This window comes from Poromitra crassiceps (assembly GCF_964638095.1).
Source record: "Poromitra crassiceps genome assembly, chromosome: 1".
Lineage (NCBI taxonomy): Eukaryota > Metazoa > Chordata > Actinopteri > Beryciformes > Melamphaidae > Poromitra > Poromitra crassiceps.
In genome coordinates, this window is record NC_139623.1 from 15,150,140 (window position 1) to 15,173,541 (window position 23,402).

General features: G+C 43.8%; 1 protein-coding gene across 1 annotated transcript; it reads left to right on the forward strand.

Annotated features, from left to right (window-relative positions):
• The first annotated feature begins 2,612 nt into the window (after positions 1-2,612).
• sphk2 (sphingosine kinase 2) lies at positions 2,613-22,660 on the forward strand. Its single transcript, XM_083639642.1, has 8 exons — positions 2,613-2,674; positions 4,543-6,182; positions 9,470-9,619; positions 9,729-9,823; positions 11,206-11,321; positions 12,910-13,113; positions 13,265-14,825; positions 17,171-22,660. Exons 2-8 carry the CDS (start codon positions 5,720-5,722, stop codon positions 17,231-17,233), a joined length of 2,652 nt encoding a protein of 883 aa, XP_083495768.1. The 5' UTR covers positions 2,613-2,674; positions 4,543-5,719; the 3' UTR covers positions 17,234-22,660.
• Positions 22,661-23,402: the final 742 nt, after the last annotated feature.

Sequence of the window (23,402 nt, forward strand, 5' to 3'; positions counted from 1 at the left end):
CATATTGATGCCCGAAACACTGTAGTAAAAATCTCAGAAAATCCCATTAGTGGAAGTATGTTAAAATGACGTTTTTTCAAAATGGCTACCATTAAAATTGTGGCCATATCTTGACTCCAACTAGACCTAGAATTACAAATGTGTCTATTTCCACATTTCTGGGGGCAAGGAATCCACAGAAATGGTTGTTGAGTCTCTAAGTACAACAGATTTTTTTTCTCATGTAGTATGAAGTATGTAGTGGTAATACAACATGGCATTTCTCACAATGTTAGCTACAACTTTGTATTTGTTAATCATACACATTTTGGGTGATACCCTTGAGCATATTGAAGTGCTTGCCATTGAAAAAAAAAAGTTTGTTTCATATTTCCATTTAAAAATGTGTTACGGTAATGAATTTATTCGCTCACAGTGTCTAAAAGTGTCTGGAAATACATAAAAAATGAGCACATCTAAGGGAGCTAGGGCTCTGTCTCACTGATGATGTCATCAGTGATGTCATAAATCCACACACACAGACACAAAGTCTCAGTGATGATGAATCAGTGATGTCATAAATTGTGATGTCAGAGGCATTGTGATATCAGTCATGTCATAAGAGGTTGTGATGTCATCAGTGATGTCATAAAAGCAGTTGTGACATCATCAGTGATGTCATAAGAGCATAATCAAGTCAGGGCCAGACACTGAAAGAAGGGGGAGTCTGGCTTCAGTCTTCAGCCATGGACAGCTGTATGGATTATAATTTAAATTTGAATGGTGAAATTATATCCTACTTGATATCTTCTTGATATCTTTGACTTTTGCTATGAGTTGTACCATGTTCATGAGAATCACCCACCTGTGGCATTCTCAATCCTCCCATAGGACATGTATGAAAGGCCAGGGGTCTCTGATTTCCACATGTGGATATTGATGTGTCCAACTGCTGCTATGATGTCACAGCTACAGTATCAGAGGTACTGGTTTGGCTCTCTGGTGTAACTCCAGCTATAAGGCCCATACCATGTAATGTGTTGTGGCCATCAATGGTTCTGATGTTATGGTCAACATTATCAGCAATATATTGAATGAAGTGGCCTTCAACATTGCCAGGGAGGTATGTTCCTTGAGAAGCAGCTGCACTTGACTCAACTTTTTCACCTCCTGATATGAGGAACAGAATCGAATGGTTACCAAGTGTTTTCACCAAAAATCTAGATCCAAATTGTTGATGCATTTGTCAATCCTATCTGTAATGGCGTGATGAGAACCCTTGCCCTTGCTGCCCGCATGGCCTGTCCTATTGCAGATATGTTTAACTCACAGTTCTTGCCAGCAAACAGTTATTTGAGGAGAAGCTGAAGGGTTTCCATGTTTCCTTTGGCAGATAATATATTTTGAGGGATATGCAACATCATTATTGTCCTTCCTAGATGCATGCAAAAATGCACTCAAAATATTTGAGGCCTTCGGCTTCAATGTAACCACTTCTGGTTTGCCATTGATTTCTGTAATGATTATTTGATCACCACTTCAAGGTATTGTTCAATTTTCACAGTTAGGTCTCCAAGTGCAATTTGCTCATCATCATTCTGTTCTAAATAGCTGTCTGCTCTTTTTCTTTGGACAACCATGTTCTTCATCAAAGGTCTGAGGTATTTGTTTTTTGGTACAGATAGATGGCATCTGCAGCATGAAGATCTTGGGCAAATGAATCCTGAAGGTCTTCTTCCTCTGTGGTGTTTCATGGCAGTTGGCATCCTTTATGTTGCATTACCACCTCCTTCTGAATTTATCCATCCACTGTTTCCCTACATTCTGTAAAACCCGATCCCCTCTCCTCTTTTGTTGGTCTTTCCTGAAAGTCTTCTTCTTCTTCTTCTAATGGCTTTCTGGCAGAAGTGGGCGGGTGGCATGTGTGCCATGATTGTGATGTCACGATTGTCATGTATCAGTGATGTCATCAGTGATGTCACTTGAGCAATTGTGATGTCATCAGTGATGTCACTTTAGCAATTGTCATGTGTTTTATGGCAGTTGGCATCCTTTATGTTGCATTACCGCCTGGCTGAGGCTTTATAAGTGTTATAAGTTTATAAGTAGGGAGAAGAGCACAAGTGGTACATCATCTCCAGAGTAAGTGTTTATTGTTTATTTTGTTTGTTTATTTGCACAAAGAACATGAATAACAACAGATAGTATCTTAATAAGCTATAAGCTATACCTGTTAGTAAGCTATTAGCTAACTAGTAAGTGCTTATTAAGCTAGCCTACTTTGAATGGTAACAGACTGTCATTGGTAACAGACGATAAATGCCGGTCAATTTATCCATAACCTTCGGATATGGAGAACACTTTAGCCTGTCCACACATGCATGTTTGAGCTACAACTTGCGCTGTGCCTTGCCGAAATCAAATTGCTCCGAGACTATCAGTTAAGGGGGGGTCTATGTAGCCATGTATTCCTCAACACGTTTTACGGGTTTACCTTGGCCAGGAAGTGATAGTCTGTCAATGATTGGAGAATGTCGGTGGGTGTCGCAATGTTTTCCTTATCACCATTGGATTTCCTCTCCGCCGCTCAAAACTGCTGCGCCTCCTGTCTCGGACACTTCCTGAACGGACCAAAGCTTTCAGAGCGAGGGGAGTGCAAGCGACTTTTTGTCGTCGTGGGGGGAGACAAGATGAGGTAATGTTAACTTCTCTGTTTTTATTTATTTGTTGCTTTATTAGATTCAGTTTTGTTTCTTGCTATGGTTGCACTATTTATAAAAGAAACCCAGAATCGCATTACTCCGCCACACATGCTTGGAATCATAACGACAGCTACTGCTAGCTAACTCATTTATCTCCCATTTCAGCCTGGTTGGATAACTTGTGAACCAGACCGAGAGCCGAGACACAAAATATTGGAAATAATTGGGAGCGCATTATTTTACTCATCGCTATCTTGTGTAACTTTATGGAGAATAAAGTTTTTTTTTTAAAGAATGCAGCAAGTTCTTAGCTTCAGCTAGCGGTAACCTATGGCGTTAACTAACAAAACTACTAACGTTAGCTACACTGACGTATGTCGTGCTTGTCAGGCAGCAGTTTACTGTAGCTACGTTGATTGTTGGTTACGTTAGCTGGCTAGCTAAGCCTGTCAACAAGCTAACGTTGGTGGATGGCATCGGTTAAAGTCTAACGAACAAGCTTCTTTTGATAACTAATGCTAGTTAACTAAAGAGTCTAACCAGCTGATCGTCTAGAGAGGCTCTTGAGTCCAAACTATGAACCATCTGACATTCTGCCCAAAAAAGCACGTCACTAACGTCAAAAAGAAGTCACTCAGCAGCCTCATTGTGTGGGGGACAAAATTAGCCTGTCCCCGCCCTGCATTTCAAGGACGTAAGGTGCAACAATGGGCATCAGTGAAGTTATTTTTTTTCATTATTTTTTTAATCAGGCAAGGACATCTGCCAACTATTGATTTAGCTCATTACCTCAGCTTGCATAACGTTCTCCGCCTATTATAAAACTATAAAAAATTAAATATTATACAACCCTCTTCAATGTGCTTTAGAAATGTGATGAGTTTATTAATTTAGTGCTTAGTTGAGTATAGTGGGTAATAGTCTAGAGATTCTAGAGACACATAACGTTTTTGACACAAGTCTCAAGAAGAAAGTCAGGTGAAGCCTGCCATCAAATACATTTTGAAATTATGTATTGTACCATACATTATAAGAGGACAGCAATTATAGCAAATGTCATAATGATTACCTGCTACACAGAGAGAGCCACTTGGATTGGAAAATATCTAACACAAGTTACGTGTAGAGTTGTCAAATGTGTGAAATGAGAGCATCTCGTGACACGATCAGTCGTCCCAGACATGGTGGTTTTTGTAAACGGAAGTAGCTGATTGGAGTTATTTTAATTCTCAGTATGTTTCTGCAATGCAAATCTTTCAGCAAATCTATGCCAGAGAGCTGCTTGGGGTTATTTTGATTATCAGTATATTGCTGAGACTCCAAGCACATGTTATATGGACTTTTTGTGACCAGTTATGGTTTTATGAAGCCCAATTGTCAGGTGTTGTCTAATGTCTATTACAAAACATCTCAGAAACCCAGTGCAGTCCAGGCCATCCGTCTTTATGATCTCAACTATTGTGAAAGAGATTTTATAGCTCCAAACCCTTCTGGACAGAAGTCTCAATGTGCAACTATCAAAATGTGTGCTCATTTCTTAGACAACCTTTCATCCAAATTAATATCTGTCTCAGCAATGCTATTGAGGATGTGTGACTCTGAGTCATTGTGTGCTTCAACGAAGACATGACTGAGGTCAAGGGGCATAATGGGTCTTGCTTTGCCTCACCCTCTAAGCATAATCTCTTCCTCTTATCAGAGTCCTTCCACATAACACTCCCCTCTCTTTCATGTATATTTCATGCATGTCTGCAAACCACCTGTAGGTGGATACTGGATAGCCCACTCTCATTACAGCTCTGCTCTTCTTTTTTGCTACAGTTGGATTATTGACTTGTCATTTCTCCTCTCCTTCGTACAGGAACACACATCTATGGGAAGGAACATGACACTTGACTCAAAGACACTATCATGACATAAACCAAGGACCCACCTGGAGCTGTCTCCTTGTTTGTCTTTTGTTTTGTTTTTGTTTTTTGTTTTTGTTGTCTAGTCTCCCATCTGTCTTTCCTAGTGTCCACCCTCCTGTTTCTAGAAGAAGGGAAAAAATGCAGGGAAAATTGTTTGGGTGAAACTTTTATGTATCACACTACTGTTAAGAGGACTGGCCTAGTCAGCTGCCTCCCATATATCACTGAAATATTGCAATACAGGTATCTAAGACTTTGAAGAAGCTTGCTCTTATCATATTTTTGTGGCATTTATTACATTTTGACCAGCACTTACCACATATTCCACAAATCCTTTTTTTGAAGACTTAATTTAATTGCTGTAGTCTCCTTGTCCAACCAAGGTGTATTTGTTTATGTTGTTTATGTTTGTAGTTTTCATACTTTGCCATTGCAATTCGTAGTTTCAGTTGTGTTCATTTGTTGTATTATTTAAATCGTTATTGATGTTGAACAACTGTTCTTAAGCTGCCCTGTATTGTTATCACAATAGGCGGGTTTAAATTATAATGTAATATATTTAGTTTGTGCTTGTGCAATCCTTGTGAAAGCAGTTGTTTAATGAAGGCAAATTGTTTAAGCCTCTTTTATCTGGGATTTGATGTTTTTAAATATTTTCTGTCCATTTTTCAACTGACAGTGCTGAGAAACTGTAGAAACTGACAACTGTGTCTGAATAGATTTGAGCTCGACATAAAGACTGGTCTTTAGCAACTTCCATCGCCACTGGATTCATACTCTAAACAGAAGCACCTTCAAACTGGAAGCTGCTTTTTCCTCTCGGATGAAGAAGTACTTCTGAACTGGACAGATGGATACAAAACCAGAACTCTATTTTTGGGACATTGTCTCTTGAATCCATGCACTGAAGAGGAAGAATGATTTTAAGGAGGCTTTAGGGATCAAGTTGTCAGACCAGATACATTTTCAGTTTCCCGGCAAATCTTGAAGAGCTGCCCAATTCCATCTTTCAAGCCTCTGACTGTATGACATACTACCCATTGACTTTTTAGAAGAAATCTTTTTACAGTAGATTGCATTTTTTTTGTTTGCTTCACCTGCTAAACTGTGTCCCACAAAGCAGTGAGGATGCGATCTCCAGAACCGCCTTCACCGTCCCCAGCAGAAGCCCTCCTTCATGGCCAGTTTGCTAGCTGGGGAACAGGCAGTAACAGCAACAGTAACAGCTGTCCCAACAGCCCTGGTGGTCCGGGGGGGCTCTCCCCTGCTGCCTCCCCTACACTGGCTCCGGCCTCCAACTACGCCCTGACCCTCACCCACACCCACGTGCACATCCAGCGCCTGTCACCGCGAACAGGGAAGGAAGCCCGTCTCCTACTGCCGTTATCGGAGCTGGTGGGGTGCAGCTGCCCTCGTGCCCCTGCGCCCCCGCTCTTGGTGCTGTACTGGTACCCCCCGGGCAAGCGGCGGAAAGGTGTGTCTAGGCGCAGGCAGGTGAGGGCCTACCTGGCGGAAAGCAGGCCCGAAGCTGAGAGGTGGTCGGCCGCTGTGCAGTGCCTGCTCAGGGGGGTGACCGTCACTGCTGACACTGGTGAGTGTGTGGCTCGCCAAAGCCTGGCTTTTCAAGATTGTTGCTTGTGTCTGAGTACTGATTATTGATACATTGTTGCCTGTGTCTGAGTACTGATCATTGATACATTGTTGAATGTTACTGGATGGCTTATTAGAAGAGGAATAGCCTATTGATAGTTTTGGCTTTGGCAATCACTGAGGAAGCACTGATATTGTCTTTATAAACAAGTCTTTTATTCCTGTTATTTGCTACATGAAGCCACAAAAGGGCTGACTCATGCCTCGTTGATTTGTGCCTCCTTTGTAGAGCATGTTGGCTAACCATAGCTTATTGTCACACAGACCTTGTTATAGCAAAGACCTTGTATGTATAGTGCATACTTCAGAGGGCACTATGAAAACAAATGGGGATTAATAATAACACACCCTCATGGGCTATGGTGGCAGGGGTTTTCAAAGTCTGAGACTGTGGGCCTCCCCTCAGACAAAACTTGGGAAAAGGTGCCCCCCTCGCTCAATACCTGGTTGCATATGGGAGCATGAATGGTGTTTGATCCCATAGGCAGAAACTCAACAATTAAGGCAAGATAGCCTGATCACCGTTTGACAGAGTACACCAGGTGCATAAGTTAAAGTGGGAAAACAAACTACTACTACTACTACTTCTCTTTAACCAAATCACACACATTTCGGCTATGTTATCCACCTTATTTTTGAATGCCCCGCTGTACAAATAATTATGGGTACAAGGTCCGGTTTAACCTGACTTATTGTTGCAGCTTGCCATTTCCTAAAACGGTATTCTACTTGATTTGAAAAGATGGCCGCCTATACTCCCTTGTACCCTGGCTGAATTGAACATAACTTCGCCAATAAGTATGTAACATACCAAATAAAACAAACAGTATTGTCTTTATTTGATGTAGAATTCAGAGGACATGTAACTGTTTAGCGCGTTCCAGGAATATTGTATTTATTGCACTGCTCTAAAATAACATTAGTGGTGTGCGACTCAGAGAGCCTGTTCCTCCTGGAAGCCACTCGCTTTGTGCCGGAACACAATTGATTTGGGGGTGGAACACGCCAAGATTGGCCAACGCCAAGTCAACGCCAGTGCCCAGAACTGTCAAATCAAATCATCGACAGAGACGCTATGGCCCGCCGCCAAGTATTTTCAGTGTATCAGAGTTAGATAGAGAACGTGACAAATATAGCCACGTTATGGTTATAAACAGCAAACTAACGCTGATGATCCGTATGGAAACAGTGTTACTCGAAATGGTTAAAAGTTATATCAATTTGGTAATTCAGTGGCGTTTTACTGCCATGTAACATAGCTAGCTAACATTAGCCACAGTAGGCGATTACACATGATGCATTGCGCTCTTAAAGGGATATTTATCGACGCAATTTTTGCCAAGCTGGACCTGATTAGTGATTTGCTCCGTTCGCCCAGACGGCTGTCAAGCTGTCAGCAACAAGGCTGGGAGGATTACACCGGAAGAAAAACCCATAGGCATCATGGCCGCTAGAAATAAGGTGGATATGTGATCTCATTTTGATAACTAATGTAATAACATCATTTGTTTTCACTTCCATTCCCTGAGCCTCCCCCGAAACGGTTTGGAGCCCCCCTGGGGAGGCCCGCCTCCCACTTTGAAGCCCTCTAGGCTAAGGGGATTTATTATAAGCCTTTTGTCTAGATAGTTATTTGTTAGTTTGTTGACGTGAGAACATATGACGTGAGAACTTTTTTGTTTGTTTATCTAATACTTTACTTCCTTCTCTCTCTGCCCTTATCTGTCCTGCCCACATGGTCTGTATCATTCAGTATCTAATGTAGAGACAAAGAGGGTGGGGCCACTGCAGCTTCCCAGCCCTTCCCATGCGCTATCCCCCCAGACCTCCATAATGGAACAGATAGCAAGGCCACGCTCAGTGTTACCCTCCATCCATCTGTACGCCTCTTTCTCACCACTACCCATTCACGCGTCGCCATCTTTTCCTGTCTCCATCTTCCCTTTTAGACTTCATCTGTACTCCTTCATTCTCTGTCTAATCTTGTAGAAGGAATCTCTTGCGCTACAGCCCCTCCACAAGGGGAGGTCGGTGCTCTCAGACGAGGACAGAATACTGGAAATGTAAAATTGACTGGAGCACACGAAATCACTGGCAAACAAATTTAATAAGGTACAAAAACTAAGGTTTGGACGCGAGCAGCGTCTTCTTCAGAGTCAAACCTGTTGAGAGTTTGACTCTGAAGAAGACGCTGCTCGCGTCCAAACGTACCTTATTAAATTTGTTTGCCAGTGATTTTGTGCGCTCCAGTCAATTCTACCTTTCTCTGTCTGATCTCTCTAGCATTCGTTTTCCTACCTATCACACCACTGTGTGCTTCCTCCACCACTGATACAGCTGTCTGTATCAGTCGTTTTGATCTTTTCTCAATCCCCTGTTTTGCCCTTGTCTGCTCGCCTCATTCATACTCTGTTGCCATCCACCGTGTTTTCCTCAATTTTGTCAACCCCCCCCCCATCCCTCCAGACTGTCTGACCCCTCTCTTTCTCTTCCACTTTGCTTACATAGCCTCTATTCTTTCTCATGTCTCTGTCACAGCCCTTACCTAATCTCCCCATTTTTCACTCCCTTGCTGTCCTTTGTAATACACATTTGATACATATTAGGGTACTGGACTGGTTAGATGGGGTTTGTAGCGATTTTACTTGTCGTGGATGAATTTCCTCCTGCATAATCCAAGACTCTCTGATAGTGCAGTCATTTAATCTCCCTCCTTGAATCTGCACCCTTGCCATCAGTAAGCTTTCCGTAGGCAGCCTTTCCCCCCTCATACCTCTGCCAGTGTAGTAGAGAAAACAATGTTATTAATAGATTATACTGGCATGTGTGCTTGTTTGACCGCTTCTCTGCACCAGTTTGATTGATAGATATTTGATGAGTCACTTCTTACACAGCCATCTGGAATTCCCTGTGTCCTGCTGATCCACCTTGTTTTCCCATCCCTGGATATTGAGTGCTAATATTTGTCATGTATCAGAATTTGAATGATTAATAGATGCTCTCTCTTCAGTGTGTGAAGGGGATCCAATGAGGTAAAAAAAAAAAGGATGTTTGAACGGTTGGATGCACTCACACAGCAGGTTTGGGGAACACTGTATGACAGCTTGGCTTACGTCCCAGTTGGTTGGTTTTGCAAGTGCACTGTCTGAGCCTCTACTTCTTTCCTTTGTTCTGGATGAAGTGAGACACAGAGTATTAACTCATTGATTTTCTCCCATTTCTTTATAGAATTTTCAAGAAGTCTGCTACCTCGTCCCAGGCGGCTACTGTTATTGGTCAACCCCTTCAGTGGGAGGGGCCAGGCAATGCAGTGGTGTCAGACCCACATCCTCCCGATGATAAGGGAGGCAAACATCAGCTACAACCTGATACAGACAGGTAACACACAGCCCTGCCCATCAAGACGTATCGTAAAGTTACATAAAACATACGTACATAAAACGAGATTTAAGACTGATTGGACTGTCTCTAATCTCTGTTGTCTCAGAGCGTCAGAACCATGCCAGGGAGCTTATCAAAGAGATTTCACTCCCAGAGTGGGATGGCATCATCATCGTTTCTGGCGATGGCCTGCTGCATGAGGTGTGTAAAGCTTTTGTTTGTGCGTGGGCCAAGTGAGCTTGATGTTAGGGGTTAGGATTAACCTGCTCTGACAAAATCAGTCACATGTAGCAGAGGCCCGTCTGTGTAGAAACATGATTTTATGAGAAAATATTAGATTTTGGCTGTTTTGGGGTTTCATCATATCCTAAGTATAATGCCAGCAATCCGTCTGCCTGTGTGTCTCTTTCTCTCTCTCTCTCTCTCTCTCTCTCTCTCTCTCTCTCTCTCTCTCTCTGTCCTTTGCGTATCTCAAGAACCGTTCGTCTGATCGACTTCAAATTTGGGGAGTGTGCTGATGGGAACTCGACACAGTGCAGTGACGAATTTCGTGCAATTCGGCACAGCACCACCTACTGGCAACACAAAAAGCGCTTTATTTTTGATAGCCATTCATCTGATCGACTTCAAACTCAGGGAGTGCGCTTTGGGGGACTCAGTCGCCTGATTGGACTGACAGAATTCTGAGTCGAAGACAGCCCTACAAGCAGAACTAGCTTACTTTGTCAAACTTTGAGGCTGTTTTTCTCAAAAACATAGTTTAGAAACAGTCAAGACATAAAGGGGTGTATCTCACTCAATCTTTGGAGTACAATGATAATTTTGATATCAGCAGAAAGCTTACGTTCGCCTCTTTCCAACAGTGTATACAAGTCAATGTATATTGGGGTCAATGTGACTGATTTTGTGAGAGCAGGTCACAAATGTCTAACTGGATGGAGACATGTTGTCCATAAGTACAGCTCTAGATCCTCGATTTGTCTTTATTAAAGCTGCATTCAGTGATGTTTTTGTGTTAAAATAAGTGTTAAATGGCTCTATATTCTGACAGCAATCACTGAAATGGAGTGTTTGGTCAGTAACTTGGAACCCCCAACCCACCACTGTCCTCTATCTCTCTCCTGTAGCCCTGCATGCAGGGCGGACGTATCCACAACAGCCGTTGGATTCGGGGTGAAAAAATACATAGTGCTTTAGAGGCATCGCGATCTGACCTTCTGTTTCCCAGAAAATGTAAACATTTTTCTGATTGGATAGTGGCAGGTCGACACAAAAAAAAAATCTGGGAATTTTCTGGGAAACGGAAGGTCAGATCGCGATGCCTCTGAACAACTATGTATTTTTTCCACCCCGAATCCAACGCTGCCATCCGTGAGTCTCTATGAGTTACGGTTGTGGAGATACGTCCGCCCTGCCTGCAGGACTACAGGAGAGAGATAGAGGACAGTGGTGGGTTGGGAGTTCCAAGTTACTGACCAAACACTATTTCAGTGAATGCTGTCAGAATATATAGAGCCATTTAACACTTATTTTGACACAAAAACATCGCTGAATGCACCTTTAATGTGCTGTGTGCCCCGCAGGTCATTAATGGGCTGATGGAGCGATCTGACTGGGAACAAGCAATAAAGACGCCCGTGGGCATTTTGCCCTGCGGCTCTGGAAATGCACTGGCTGGCGCCGTTAACCACCATGCAGGGTAAGTGTGTCTCTCACTCTCCTCTGCATGAGACAGTGTGGATGCTAAGGTGTGTCAGTGTCTGACTCAACTGACTCACCCCTGCTGCCACACAACTATGAATTTCTCAATTGGTCCATAAATGTCTCAGTGTGGCTCTAAGATAAACATTCTGCTCTGTGAAGGCAAGAAGTGCTAATCTTACAACTTAACCTACTTTTATTTATCAAAGATAAGTGTTGTACTTCATATCTCATATCTCGCTATGTCAGCTAGGGTTGTCAAAAGTATTGATAGTATCGAAAAGTATCAATACTGAACATTTGAATCGGATACAATACTCATTTGCAACAGGTATCGATAGTATCGATAAGTATCAATACTAAAAATTTGAAATGGAAACGATGCTCATTTGCAACAGTTCCGATACCATCAGTGCAACAAGCTAGACGTGTTCTGATGGCTAGAGCAGGGGTAATCTACTGTCTAAGTTCAAAGTTTGATCAGGCCTAGTTTATGGAGAAGTGTGCGTCTGTCATTCCATCTGTCTAACTTTATTTTTATGCCTCTTGATGTGTCCTCATCCCCCCTTCACGTGGTATCGAGTATCGATATTTTCCTGGTATCGAAGTAGAAACTCTAGTATCGTGACATCCCTAATGTCCGCTTTCTTTGTTGAAATCATTGCAACTGCTTGAGTAATCGGCCATTTTCATTTTTCTTGTTGCCCCTCCATCTTTAACCCTCTCCCTGTTTCCTGATGGGTTGTCCTGTTACTATGTTTCTGGGTTGTTTTGCGCCACTAGACCTTGGAATTATAATATTCTGTCTCGGTGGAGTGCAGTTCTGACATATTGAGCATCAGACATTTGACTTTTTGGTTACTTTGGTTTGTCTTTTTAAATATTGAACTCAAATGTTTTTAAATAGGGATGCACCGATCCACATTTTTTCACTTCCGATCCGATTCCGATACCTGAATTTGGATATCTGCCGATACCGATATTATGCCGATACCAATATTTTTCTTGAATATACAGTATAGGCAAAGATTTGGCCAATTAAAGATTTTTTTTAAATATACCTTGCAAAAAGCAGACAAAATTAAGAAAATATACAAGGCAAAGAAGGATACTATTATACATGGGCAAATTACGGCCAGCCAAGTTACGGCCAGCGTGCGGCCCGCGCTGGAATTGAAAACATTTATTTATTTATTTATTTATTCCGATTCCGATCCGTGAATTAGTGCCAATATCGGCACCCGATACCGATATTGGATCGGATCGGCCCCATCCCTATTTTTAAACAGGAAATATAACACACGAGCATTGCAATGACATGCAGCTAACATGAAGAGATCATGAATATCTAGATAAAACAGTCAGATATAGCCTTACAATTCCAAGCTCACAAGTTGTTAGTTTTCTGCCCTAGTGGAGTAGGTTCACCTACATCTAGTCTTCAATTAAAAGAGCACAATATTGCCAGTGTTGTCTTTGTTTGGACCTACTGATCTAGAGCTAGATATCATATCTGAATAGAGAAAGGGCTCTGTCTTTATCTGTACTGACAGAAGACAGTGTTGTCTTCTTTGCCTTTCCCTCAGGTATGATATGTGCCTTCGGGAGCCGCTCCTTTTGAACTGCTGCTTTCTGCTGTGTCGAGGCGGCGTCCGACCCATGGACCTGGTCTCTGTGACAACAAGCCCTGCTCCGCCCCACAGCGGCCGTACTTCAGCTCCCAGAAGACTGTTCTCTTTCCTCTCTGTTGCCTGGGGCTTTGTGTCCGACGTGGATATTGAGAGTGAGAGGTCTGTGTATAGCTTTTGAAACTTTACTATCTCTGCTTACAAGAACAGCCATTGTGGGCTTCAGTAGAGCACAACACGTTTCATCATGCTCACTTTACCTCAGTACAATTGATAGTTTGACAAAACTATTTCACTATTTCAACTGTTTCAGGTATCGTGGCTTGGGTTCGGCTCGCTTCACCCTGGGCACCCTGGTGCGCATAGCCTCCCTCCGTTCCTACAAAGGTCGACTGTCCTACCTACCACCCTCTATTGTCTCCTCATCACCAGATGCCAGCCCTCCCCCTCCGAGGAGACCCCTCTCCCGCAGCATCACGGAGGGCTTGGATGGCTTCTGCCGACCGCCCATCCACCGCACCTGCTCGGACATTGGCATCAGCGAACAGAGGAGCCTGCGCAGGGGCGAGGGAGAGCGGGAAAGGGAGCTGGAGAGGCAGAGAGAAAGGGAGAGGAGAAGGGAGAGGGCCAGGGGAGGAGGGACTGGCGTAGTGCGGGCAAGCAGCCTGGCTGAGGATAGAGAGAGGGAAATGGAGGGGGAGATTGAGATGGAGGGAGAAGAGGAGAGGTCGGGGACGAGTTCAGAATCGAACGAAAGGGATGAATGCAGCCTGGGAAGGGTGGGGGGCAGCAAAGATACAAGGGAAGGTGAGGGGAGAGTAGAGCAAGACTTGAGTGAGATGGAGGAGGAAGAGCGGGGCAAGGAGGGGGTAATGCATGCTCGAGAGCTCAGGGAGAGCTACGGGGTAGACATGGGGCGAGAGGCAGATGAGGAGCCAGGGGGGTTCAGTTACCAAGATGGCCTTCAGGAAGCCAGGCCAGCACTAAGAAAGAATTCAGCCCCTTCAAGCCAGATAGCCAACGCCTTGTTCAACCAGCGCCTCAGTCGGGAGCCTGACCCAGCTTCTGAGACGTCGTATGGGGTAGAGGACATGGATCTGAATGGCACTTACTTCCAGAGAGAGCCCTACCCAATGGACATTGCTCGTGAACGAGCCCTCACCATCTCCTCTCCCTTTCGACACTCTCCCTTCTCTTACAAGCCCAAGACCCTGGACCAGAACCAGAATGCGTCCCGGCCCAGGCCCCTCTCCCTCCTCCAACACTCCCACTCAAACTCCCTCCCCCCTAAACTCCCCTCCCTCTCTCTCTCTCTCTCCCCCACACCCCCATCTTCCCCTTCTTGCGCATCACCCCACTCCTCCTCCTACCTCATCCCCCGTCCCAACACCCCAAATTCCACCTCGCCCTCACCCTCTTTCCATACACCATCCTCACCATTCACCTTTCACATTGCCGAGCCAGCTGGGCCCCATAAGAACCGTCCCTTCGCCTCACTGCCTTTCAACCCCCCCAGGGATGACTTGCTGCCCCCCCTCGACCAGCCCCTCCCTACCAGGGACTGGGTCACCATTGAAGGGGACTTTGTCCTGGTCCTGGCCCTTTATCAGACCCACCTCGGGGCTGACCTCCATGCTGCGCCCCAGGCCAGGTTTGACGATGGGTTAATCCACCTGACCTTTGTGCGGGCAGGGATCTCCAGAGCCACTCTGCTGAGACTGTTCTTTGCCATGGAAAGAGGAACCCACCACTCCCTTAGTTCGCCATATGTGAGCCACGTTTCTTGCAGGGCCTTCAGACTGCAGCCTCTGTCTACAAGGGGAACACTTACTGTGGATGGAGAACTGGTTCCCTACGGGCCTCTTCAAGCACAGGTCAGAAGGAGAACAAATGGTGCTTTGTACTGACTGTACTTGTTATGCAGAGATGTGATCTGTGTCATCCTTTGTCGCTCACTGGCTAGAGCATGGCATTAAGGTGGCTAAGGTTAGGGGATGGTAAAGTGCATGCTCATGATGCTGTAGTGTGCGTTGGAGTTTGGATAAAGTCATGTGTATTTAATAGCATTGGCAAGTCATCTGTAACGTTTCAAGTGAAGCCAAACTCAAATTCACCATGAACCCATGCAGCATCTTTGTTCAGGCCACAGTTGTATAAAAACCATAGTTTGTTATCGGGATAGCTGGATAAGGGCATGCTGAGGCATTTTCAGAAAGATTCAAATACACTACATTTGCTTTAAATGTAGAGGTTATAGAGCCACAAAGATAAGAAATAGAAACTTGTAATGCTTTGCAGTGCACTTCCTGAGGTGGGAGAAATGCTCTCTTTGCTTGAATGCTTTGTCTCAATATTTTCCAGTAATGAAGAGGTGAAGGTGTGTTTGTGGGTGGTAATGAAGAAGTGAAGGTGTGTTTGTGGGTGGCTATGTGGTAATGAAGAGGTGAAGGTGTGTTTGTGGGTGGTAATGAAGAGGTGAAGGTGTGTTTGTGGGTGGCTATGTGGTAATGAAGAGGTGAAGGTGTGTTTGTGGGTGGCTATGTGGTAATGACGAGGTGAAGGTGTGTTTGTGGGTGGCTATGTGGTAATGAAGAGGTGAAGGTGTGTTTGTGGGTGGCTATGTGGTAATGAAGAGGTGAAGGTGTGTTTGTGGGTGGCTATGTGGTAATGAAGAGGTGAAGGTGTGTTTGTGGGTGGCTATGTGGTAATGAAGAGGTGAAGGTGTGTTTGTGGGTGGCTATGTGGTAATGAAGAGGTGAAGGTGTGTTTGTGGGTGGCTATGTGGTAATGAAGAGGTGAAGGTGTGTTTGTGGGTGGCTATGTGGTAATGAAGAGGTGAAGGTGTGTTTGTGGGTGGCTATGTGGTAATGAAGAGGTGAAGGTGTGTTTGTGGTTCCCTACGGGCCTCTTCAAGCACAGGTCAGAAGGAGAACAAATGGTGCTTTGTACTGACTGTACTTGTTATGCAGAGATGTGATCTGTGTCATCCTTTGTCGCTCACTGGCTAGAGCATGGCATTAAGGTGGCTAAGGTTAGGGGATGGTAAAGTGCATGCTCATGATGCTGTAGTGTGCGTTGGAGTTTGGATAAAGTCATGTGTATTTAATAGCATTGGCAAGTCATCTGTAACGTTTCAAGTGAAGCCAAACTCAAATTCACCATGAACCCATGCAGCATCTTTGTTCAGGCCACAGTTGTATAAAAACCATAGTTTGTTATCGGGATAGCTGGATAAGGGCATGCTGAGGCATTTTCAGAAAGATTCAAATACACTACATTTGCTTTAAATGTAGAGGTTATAGAGCCACAAAGATAAGAAATAGAAACTTGTAATGCTTTGCAGTGCACTTCCTGAGGTGGGAGAAATGCTCTCTTTGCTTGAATGCTTTGTCTCAATATTTTCCAGTAATGAAGAGGTGAAGGTGTGTTTGTGGGTGGTAATGAAGAAGTGAAGGTGTGTTTGTGGGTGGCTATGTGGTAATGAAGAGGTGAAGGTGTGTTTGTGGGTGGTAATGAAGAGGTGAAGGTGTGTTTGTGGGTGGCTATGTGGTAATGAAGAGGTGAAGGTGTGTTTGTGGGTGGCTATGTGGTAATGACGAGGTGAAGGTGTGTTTGTGGGTGGCTATGTGGTAATGAAGAGGTGAAGGTGTGTTTGTGGGTGGCTATGTGGTAATGAAGAGGTGAAGGTGTGTTTGTGGGTGGCTATGTGGTAATGAAGAGGTGAAGGTGTGTTTGTGGGTGGCTATGTGGTAATGAAGAGGTGAAGGTGTGTTTGTGGGTGGCTATGTGGTAATGAAGAGGTGAAGGTGTGTTTGTGGGTGGCTATGTGGTAATGAAGAGGTGAAGGTGTGTTTGTGGGTGGCTATGTGGTAATGAAGAGGTGAAGGTGTGTTTGTGGGTGGCTATGTGGGAGCACGTGTGTGCTGTGCAGCACATGTATTTTGATGTACAGTAGTAAGTGGTATTGCTAATAGGAGCATGCATGCACATCCAAACTAGAGAGGGCAGCTTCTGAACTGAAATAAACCGCTCACACACTGCAGGGCTTCAATGGTCACTTCTTTATTGCTCTGAGGTCCAACCCTGCTGCAATAAAGAAGTGGACATTGGAGCCCTTCAGTGTGCCAGCTATTTGTTTATTTCATGTAAGCGTTAATGTTAATCTCAGTAGCAGACCTATCGGTGGTATTAATGTTTACGATCTCTCAATCTTCTACAGGTTCATCCTTCCATGGCCCGGCTCATCGTTGGCGACTCTGGGGTGACGATTACCAGATTCTGAGCTGATTGAGCGCTACAGCACTCTCCTGAATTATGTAATCTCTGTTGCCATCTATACTCTGAGAGAAAGAGCAAAAAACCCAGAGAGTCCTAAAATGGACTTAAAATAGAAACGGCTTTTCTAGGGTTTAGTGAAAGGGATCATCACCCACTGAGCCACGCGTCAGTGGAGCATGACGGCAGGGATTAATAGTGAATTTGAAAATGGATGAAAAATGCGCCTCATTGCACAGCTGTTGGATTACGCTCATTTTACCCTGAGAAGCGTGAAAACGGCACAGCCTGGGATGATAATAGGGAAGAACAAGCGAATGTTTATGGAATTGTTTTTGCAGATAGTGCATGTGTTGGATGTATACATTGTAGTATGCATGCAAGCAATTAAGCACTACCTGATTTTTGCCTTACAATGAGATGGAGAGAAATCTGAATCAAATCAGTGAAAGCTGTTCTTAAACGTGAAATGCTCTAAAACACATTCAGATTCACTGTGGGCCAAACCCCCATACAGATGTTGCTTTCCCCTCTCTCCATGTAAAAACCTCCGTCCCTGAAAATAATGCCTTAACCACCACTGGACAGTGCAACTGCTGTGACTTTGCCCTTTCTTTCTGATATAAGAAATCAAAATCTTACTCAGCAAATCTCCATCCACATAATCAGTGTCCGTCCACTACATAAAAGCAAAGCTATGTTTATCTCCTGGGAAGTACTGGTAGAGCCACCATATACTATTATCTTTTTCATTTTTCTTTTCTTTGTTTTACAAGTAGAATGATATACTTCACATACGCAAAAAAAAGAAACCTGTTTTAAGAAGAATGTGGGTCGACTCCCAAAAAGTTCAAAGCAAGTCCTCATTTGGCTCGGTTCCACTGAACAGTAAAACGTGAGAAAAGCACAATACATTTTCACAATCAAAAAACAAAATGGAATCAAAAATAGATTTAAAAAAAAGTATTTTATTAAGTGTTTTATCCCCTGAAGTACTGTTCTTCCACATCAGCAGGTCTACTCCTGCCTCCAATGCTGAATGAATGAGATGAACCCAGAGGAGCATACCTGCCTCTCAAAGTGCTTCCCCGCCTTTATCGGCACTCCTCAACATACTCGTCCTTCTTCTTCTGTCACTGTTTCTGTCGTAGACCCCAAGGAGTAAGGTAAAGGTAAAGTCCCACTGATTGACACACACCTGAGTGTGCAAACACTGCAGACACTCAAACCACAAGGCCACTGAGCTGGTTCTGAGTATGACCTGCTTCTCTGGAACAAGTCCCCTAGCCAGAAGCCAGATACTGGAGATCGCCTGCTTTCATCTATGGCAGCGGTTCCCAACCCTCTCCGACTCATGGCCCACTCGAAAATCCCCAAAAATGTTTGTGGCCCACCAGTGGGCCCCAGCCTACAGGTTAGGAATTGCTGATCTAAGTAGACCGACCTGAGGAGCAGTCCCTGTCATGGAGCTCTCTCGGACTGGGGCAATCAGATGTCGACGCCTGACTGTCTGGGCAAGGCGTAGCCTGGGTGAACACAGCCTTTAACGTGACATCACAGACTATGCCTGGAATGTAAGTTTTGTGACTGATAGTACATACAGGTCACGTGGAGGCTGGGTTTAGACAGGCTAGGCAAGGGGTATGATGTAGATAATCGCCCCCCTCCTCCATCGTTCTTTTGCAGGACCGTAGGGGGCCATGCGGCTTTGGCTGTTCTGGTCGCAAAGCACCTTTCCGAGTGCCCTCGCACGTCTTCTCTGCACAACTACGCCCGTACACAATGTGATACACACAGGACAACTACGCCCGTACACAATGTGATACACACAGGCCCGTACATAGTGATACACACAGGCGCACTCTTCCTTTCCAGTGCCCCCACCTGCTCTTTCCCTTTCCGCAGCTTGGGTTGCTTCTTCTCTGGGCTTCTCACTTGTTTGCTCCCTGAGCCAACATCTGGTTCTTCTACCGATCGGTCCGTCCGGGGACTGTGTTCACTGGGGGATCCTTCGATTGTACGCAGCACATGGCTACACCCTCTGGAGCTGTGAACAGAAAGTCTGTGTAGGGCTTGACTCCAAGCAAGAGGTCTCCTTATCAGGCTTTATTTTCCATGCTCGATCATGTGGAGTGCTGTTTGGCCGAAATACGTAAACGCCGCTTGCGCCTCAGCTCTGCTGCCTCTCGCTCCGTTTTCCTTTATTTCTATGTCAGACATCTTGCAAAAAGATTTGAAGATGGATGGCGCACTACTCAACCAGTTTGATCAGCTGGATCTTCACAGCATGACTCAGAAAGTGTAGCTCCTGGACAGACGACGCCACATCAGCCAGGTTGGCCTCAGCCCTCATGAGATCTGTTGTCTTGCTTGCATCAAGTTTTACTTTCGTTTCTTCGACTTGTCTTGCAAAATATGTCATGACCTCCGTGCAAATTGTAGATGCCTTCCCAATGTGTTTGAGCTGGCTGGGAAACGTCAGCAGGTCGGGATCTGAGCCAATTCCCGTCACGCCTCTTCAATTGTTTCAGGAAGACCCCAATATTCATGCTCTTTTTGGAGTGCTGCACACTGCAGTCAAGGGTTTCTCCAACACGAATACGAGGTTTGACCAGACAGACAACAAGTTGATTTGACACGTGAACTTTTAACAAGGGCAGCTTAGGCCTAGGACCATGTGCGTCATGTAGCAACCCCACTGATAACACAGTGGATGGATAAATCCAGAAGGAGGCGGTAATGCAACATAAAGGATGCCAACTGCCATAAAACACCACAGAAGAAGAAGGATGACATCATCACTGATGACATCATATCCGTTATTCATTCCTGAGGATCGGGTTTTAAAGAATGTAGGGAACAGTGGATGGATAAATCCAGAAGGAGGCCAACTGCCATAAAACACCACAGAAGAAGAAGACTGACCATTCCTGACTGAATGAATGCATGACACCCCAAAAAGCCCTCTCTTGACCATGCGCACGTGTTAAAAAGCATGCGATCTGAGTGGCCAGCAGCAGGCTAGTTCCTCCTATAGACATTGGATTACAGAGATACCAAATGGCCAATTGTTTGTATTGGTTTTAACCCCTCCTCCTCCACCTTGAGACTCTTCTCCAAATGCCAAGGCTGAGGTTTCAGACCACCTAGCTTCTCCTGCGCCTCCTCCCATCAGTGCACCTCCTCACCCCCCTACTCCTTTCCCCACTGCCTCCTTTTGCCTCGCTTTGTAATGTTGTCCAGTGGCGCTGCATGAAAAAGGTGAACTAGGATGCCATCCCCAGCCAGCCTGGGGTGGTGGAACATCTGGACTGCTCAGCGGCAGCAGAAGGACCTGGTGCTGGACATCTGGAGCATGGAGGAGCTGTTCAGCCACGTCAACACATGAGCCTCTCAACGCAGGTGTTGGGCTGCGGGTTCAAAGGCACGGCCCCCTTTCCCCAGGAGCCGCAGGTCTCAATCCTATATCATTATCTTTCAGCACATTCTATTGTCTCCACTGTTATGAATCAGTGATTATAAGTAAGCCCTAAAGACCATTTTCTCGTGAAAGTGCGAGTCGCTTTGCAACAACACAGATCAAACTTTTCAGGGTCAATGCAGGAGTAGGATCAATGGAACTGTTGAACGGTGACCATTACGGATATTTTTGCATACTTTGCCTGTTTTTCTTTGAAAATGGATGCATGATGATGATATCAGGCTATTACTTTGCAATATATTGAACATAAAATTGTCTGAACAAAGCAAGCTTCTTTGTCAATGGTTTTAGATTGTTCATTTTCAAGAAAACATTCACTATCATACACATGTACCCCTCAGCACTATTTTATGTGTGGAAAGGATCACTTGTGACTTATCATCTTTGGAAAGTTATCAGAGGGTTTTATGCCTCTATTGTCCTAACTGATTCAAATTATAGTGCGCAATAACGAGTTGGAGCAACACAAAATCAGAACACTAGAATTGGTTATAGCTTTAGAAAATCAGAACATTAGAATTGATTGTAGCTTTTTAGTAGACCTAAAGAGTAATACTGAACCAGATACATTGTCTTGTATTGAATTAATCACATAAAAGTCCCAATCTGGAATGGATTGATGAATATATCAATCCTGTATTTATTTTGAAGGCTAGGACTGGCTGATTAGAACACACGTTTATTTTGAAGGGTAGGACTGGCTGATTAGAACACAATCTATAATGCATCTTCCAAATTCCTACTAACACATTCATAAGTTTCATTTTTGTTTCAATGTATACAAACAAACACTTAAAGGAACACTCCACTGATTTCCAACCAGCTTTGTATAATTACAAAATCAGTAGTACACCAGAAAGCTGTAAACAGTTTTGCAGTCATTCATTTAGTTTGACAGTTATTGAGAGTTGATTTGAGTGAAGTTGTGGACCCAAATCAACTCAATGACTGTCAAACTAAATGACTGTAAAACTGTTCTGATGCACTATACTGATTTTCTAATGATACAAAGCTGGTTGAAAATTGGTGGAGTTTTTCTTTAAGTTAAATAACTAAACATTCAACAGCTCCTGTTATGTTGTCAAATACTCAGACCTTGGATCAAGAGATGACTCATTTTGAGAATAAAAATTGCCAATATTCAACCAGAGAAATAACCAAAGCTCCGAAGTGATGCATTTCAATTCTGGATTGGGCCTTTAACTCAAATAACTTGGATTTATATAGCGCCGTTCAAGGAACCCAAGGACGCTTTACAATAACTAAGTACAACTACTAAATGATGTTCTGCTAAGTGAAATCACACAGCAGACATTGCGACCCATAGCAACCGTGTCTACTTTGACATATTGAATGCATTTTTGTAAAAGTTTTAATAAAATTACTGCCTATATACTTAGTCAGAAAAAAAGATAAATTAATAGCATGTATCAATCAGTAAGACCATGTGTGGACTCCCTGGGCCACTGTAAGCATACTGTATGTATTGGCTATGTGACTTATGTCTGGACAAACCAATGCCCTTGTAATCTTGTGCCTGTGCATCTTGCCTGTGCATTTTAGTTATTGATCCTAAACTAAACCTGTCCAAACCTGGCCAGAGAAGAATATTGTAAAAAAAAAAAAAATCTGCTTGTTTTAGGTGCACAACACATGCAGACTACCAAAATTACACTGTGCCTACACATCTCCAAAATGGGAGCAGAGATTTCAAATCTAGGCTGGTATCATTATCAAATATAAAATAATTTATACTTTTTGAATTTGCCCATGTTGAGATTTAGCATCTCAATATTAAGAGATTAGTTATGACAATTGGCCCCGCTAGACATTTTGTTGTCTATGGCCACAGTTTGGACCATGGTGTTTTAGACCAATTTCATATGACAATGTTGGAGTATAACCCCTCAGTTGAAAATGCCAGTAAGATGTCTGGAGTGGACTGCCTGTAATGAAATTGTAATTATTACTAAAATTATGAAATATATACATATATAATGTACAGTTAATAGTTATGGTTTTGAATAAATTTTACTTGAAAAGTTTGTCTCAAGCAAATCCTCTACTGTGTTATTGCCTTTGTTTTTGAATACACCATGTTTTGTCATGTAGATGTGAGCCGGTCATGTGATGTGTTGAGAAGAGAGGGAAATGGCTCTTATCAACAACATTCTTCAAATAACTAATAGCATTGTTATAAAATGACCTAATACACATAAATTAAAACTAAAATTATTTATCTCCTGTGTCAATGAGTTGCAGTACACTAATACAGTGGTTCTCAAAGTGGGGTCCAGGGACCCCAAGGGGTCCTTGAGCGGGTTCCAGGGGGTCCCCAGCAAATATGGTAATTTATTTTCACTATAGAATTCCAACCATAAGTAACAATGTATGACACTTTTGGTCATGGGTTTCATACACTTTAATAAAACATCTAAAAGTGGGATGACCCTCCCACTCTCCTGGCCTTGTCTTGCAGGAGCATGGTGTTGGGGTTGTAGGCTGATTGGGTGCACCTGGGCCTGGTGCACTTATTGGGCTTACGAAGACCTTCGGAGTTCGGACCATGATACGTGTCTCTCCCTTCTCACGAATGCACCTTTTGTTCTGTTTGTTTAATGTAATTTCTGTAACTTTGCATCACTGATGACATCACAATGTGTATGACATCATCAGTGATGTCACAATTTGCTCG

Coding starts and splice junctions, on each gene's coding strand:
- sphk2 (XM_083639642.1), top strand. CDS start 5,720: ATGCGATCTCCAGAACCGCCTTCACCGTCCCCAGCAGAAGCCCTCCTT. Junction 9,620..9,728: donor CTACAACCTGATACAGACAG/GTAACACACAGC, acceptor CTGTTGTCTCAG/AGCGTCAGAACCATGCCAGG. Junction 13,114..13,264: donor GTGGATATTGAGAGTGAGAG/GTCTGTGTATAG, acceptor CAACTGTTTCAG/GTATCGTGGCTTGGGTTCGG.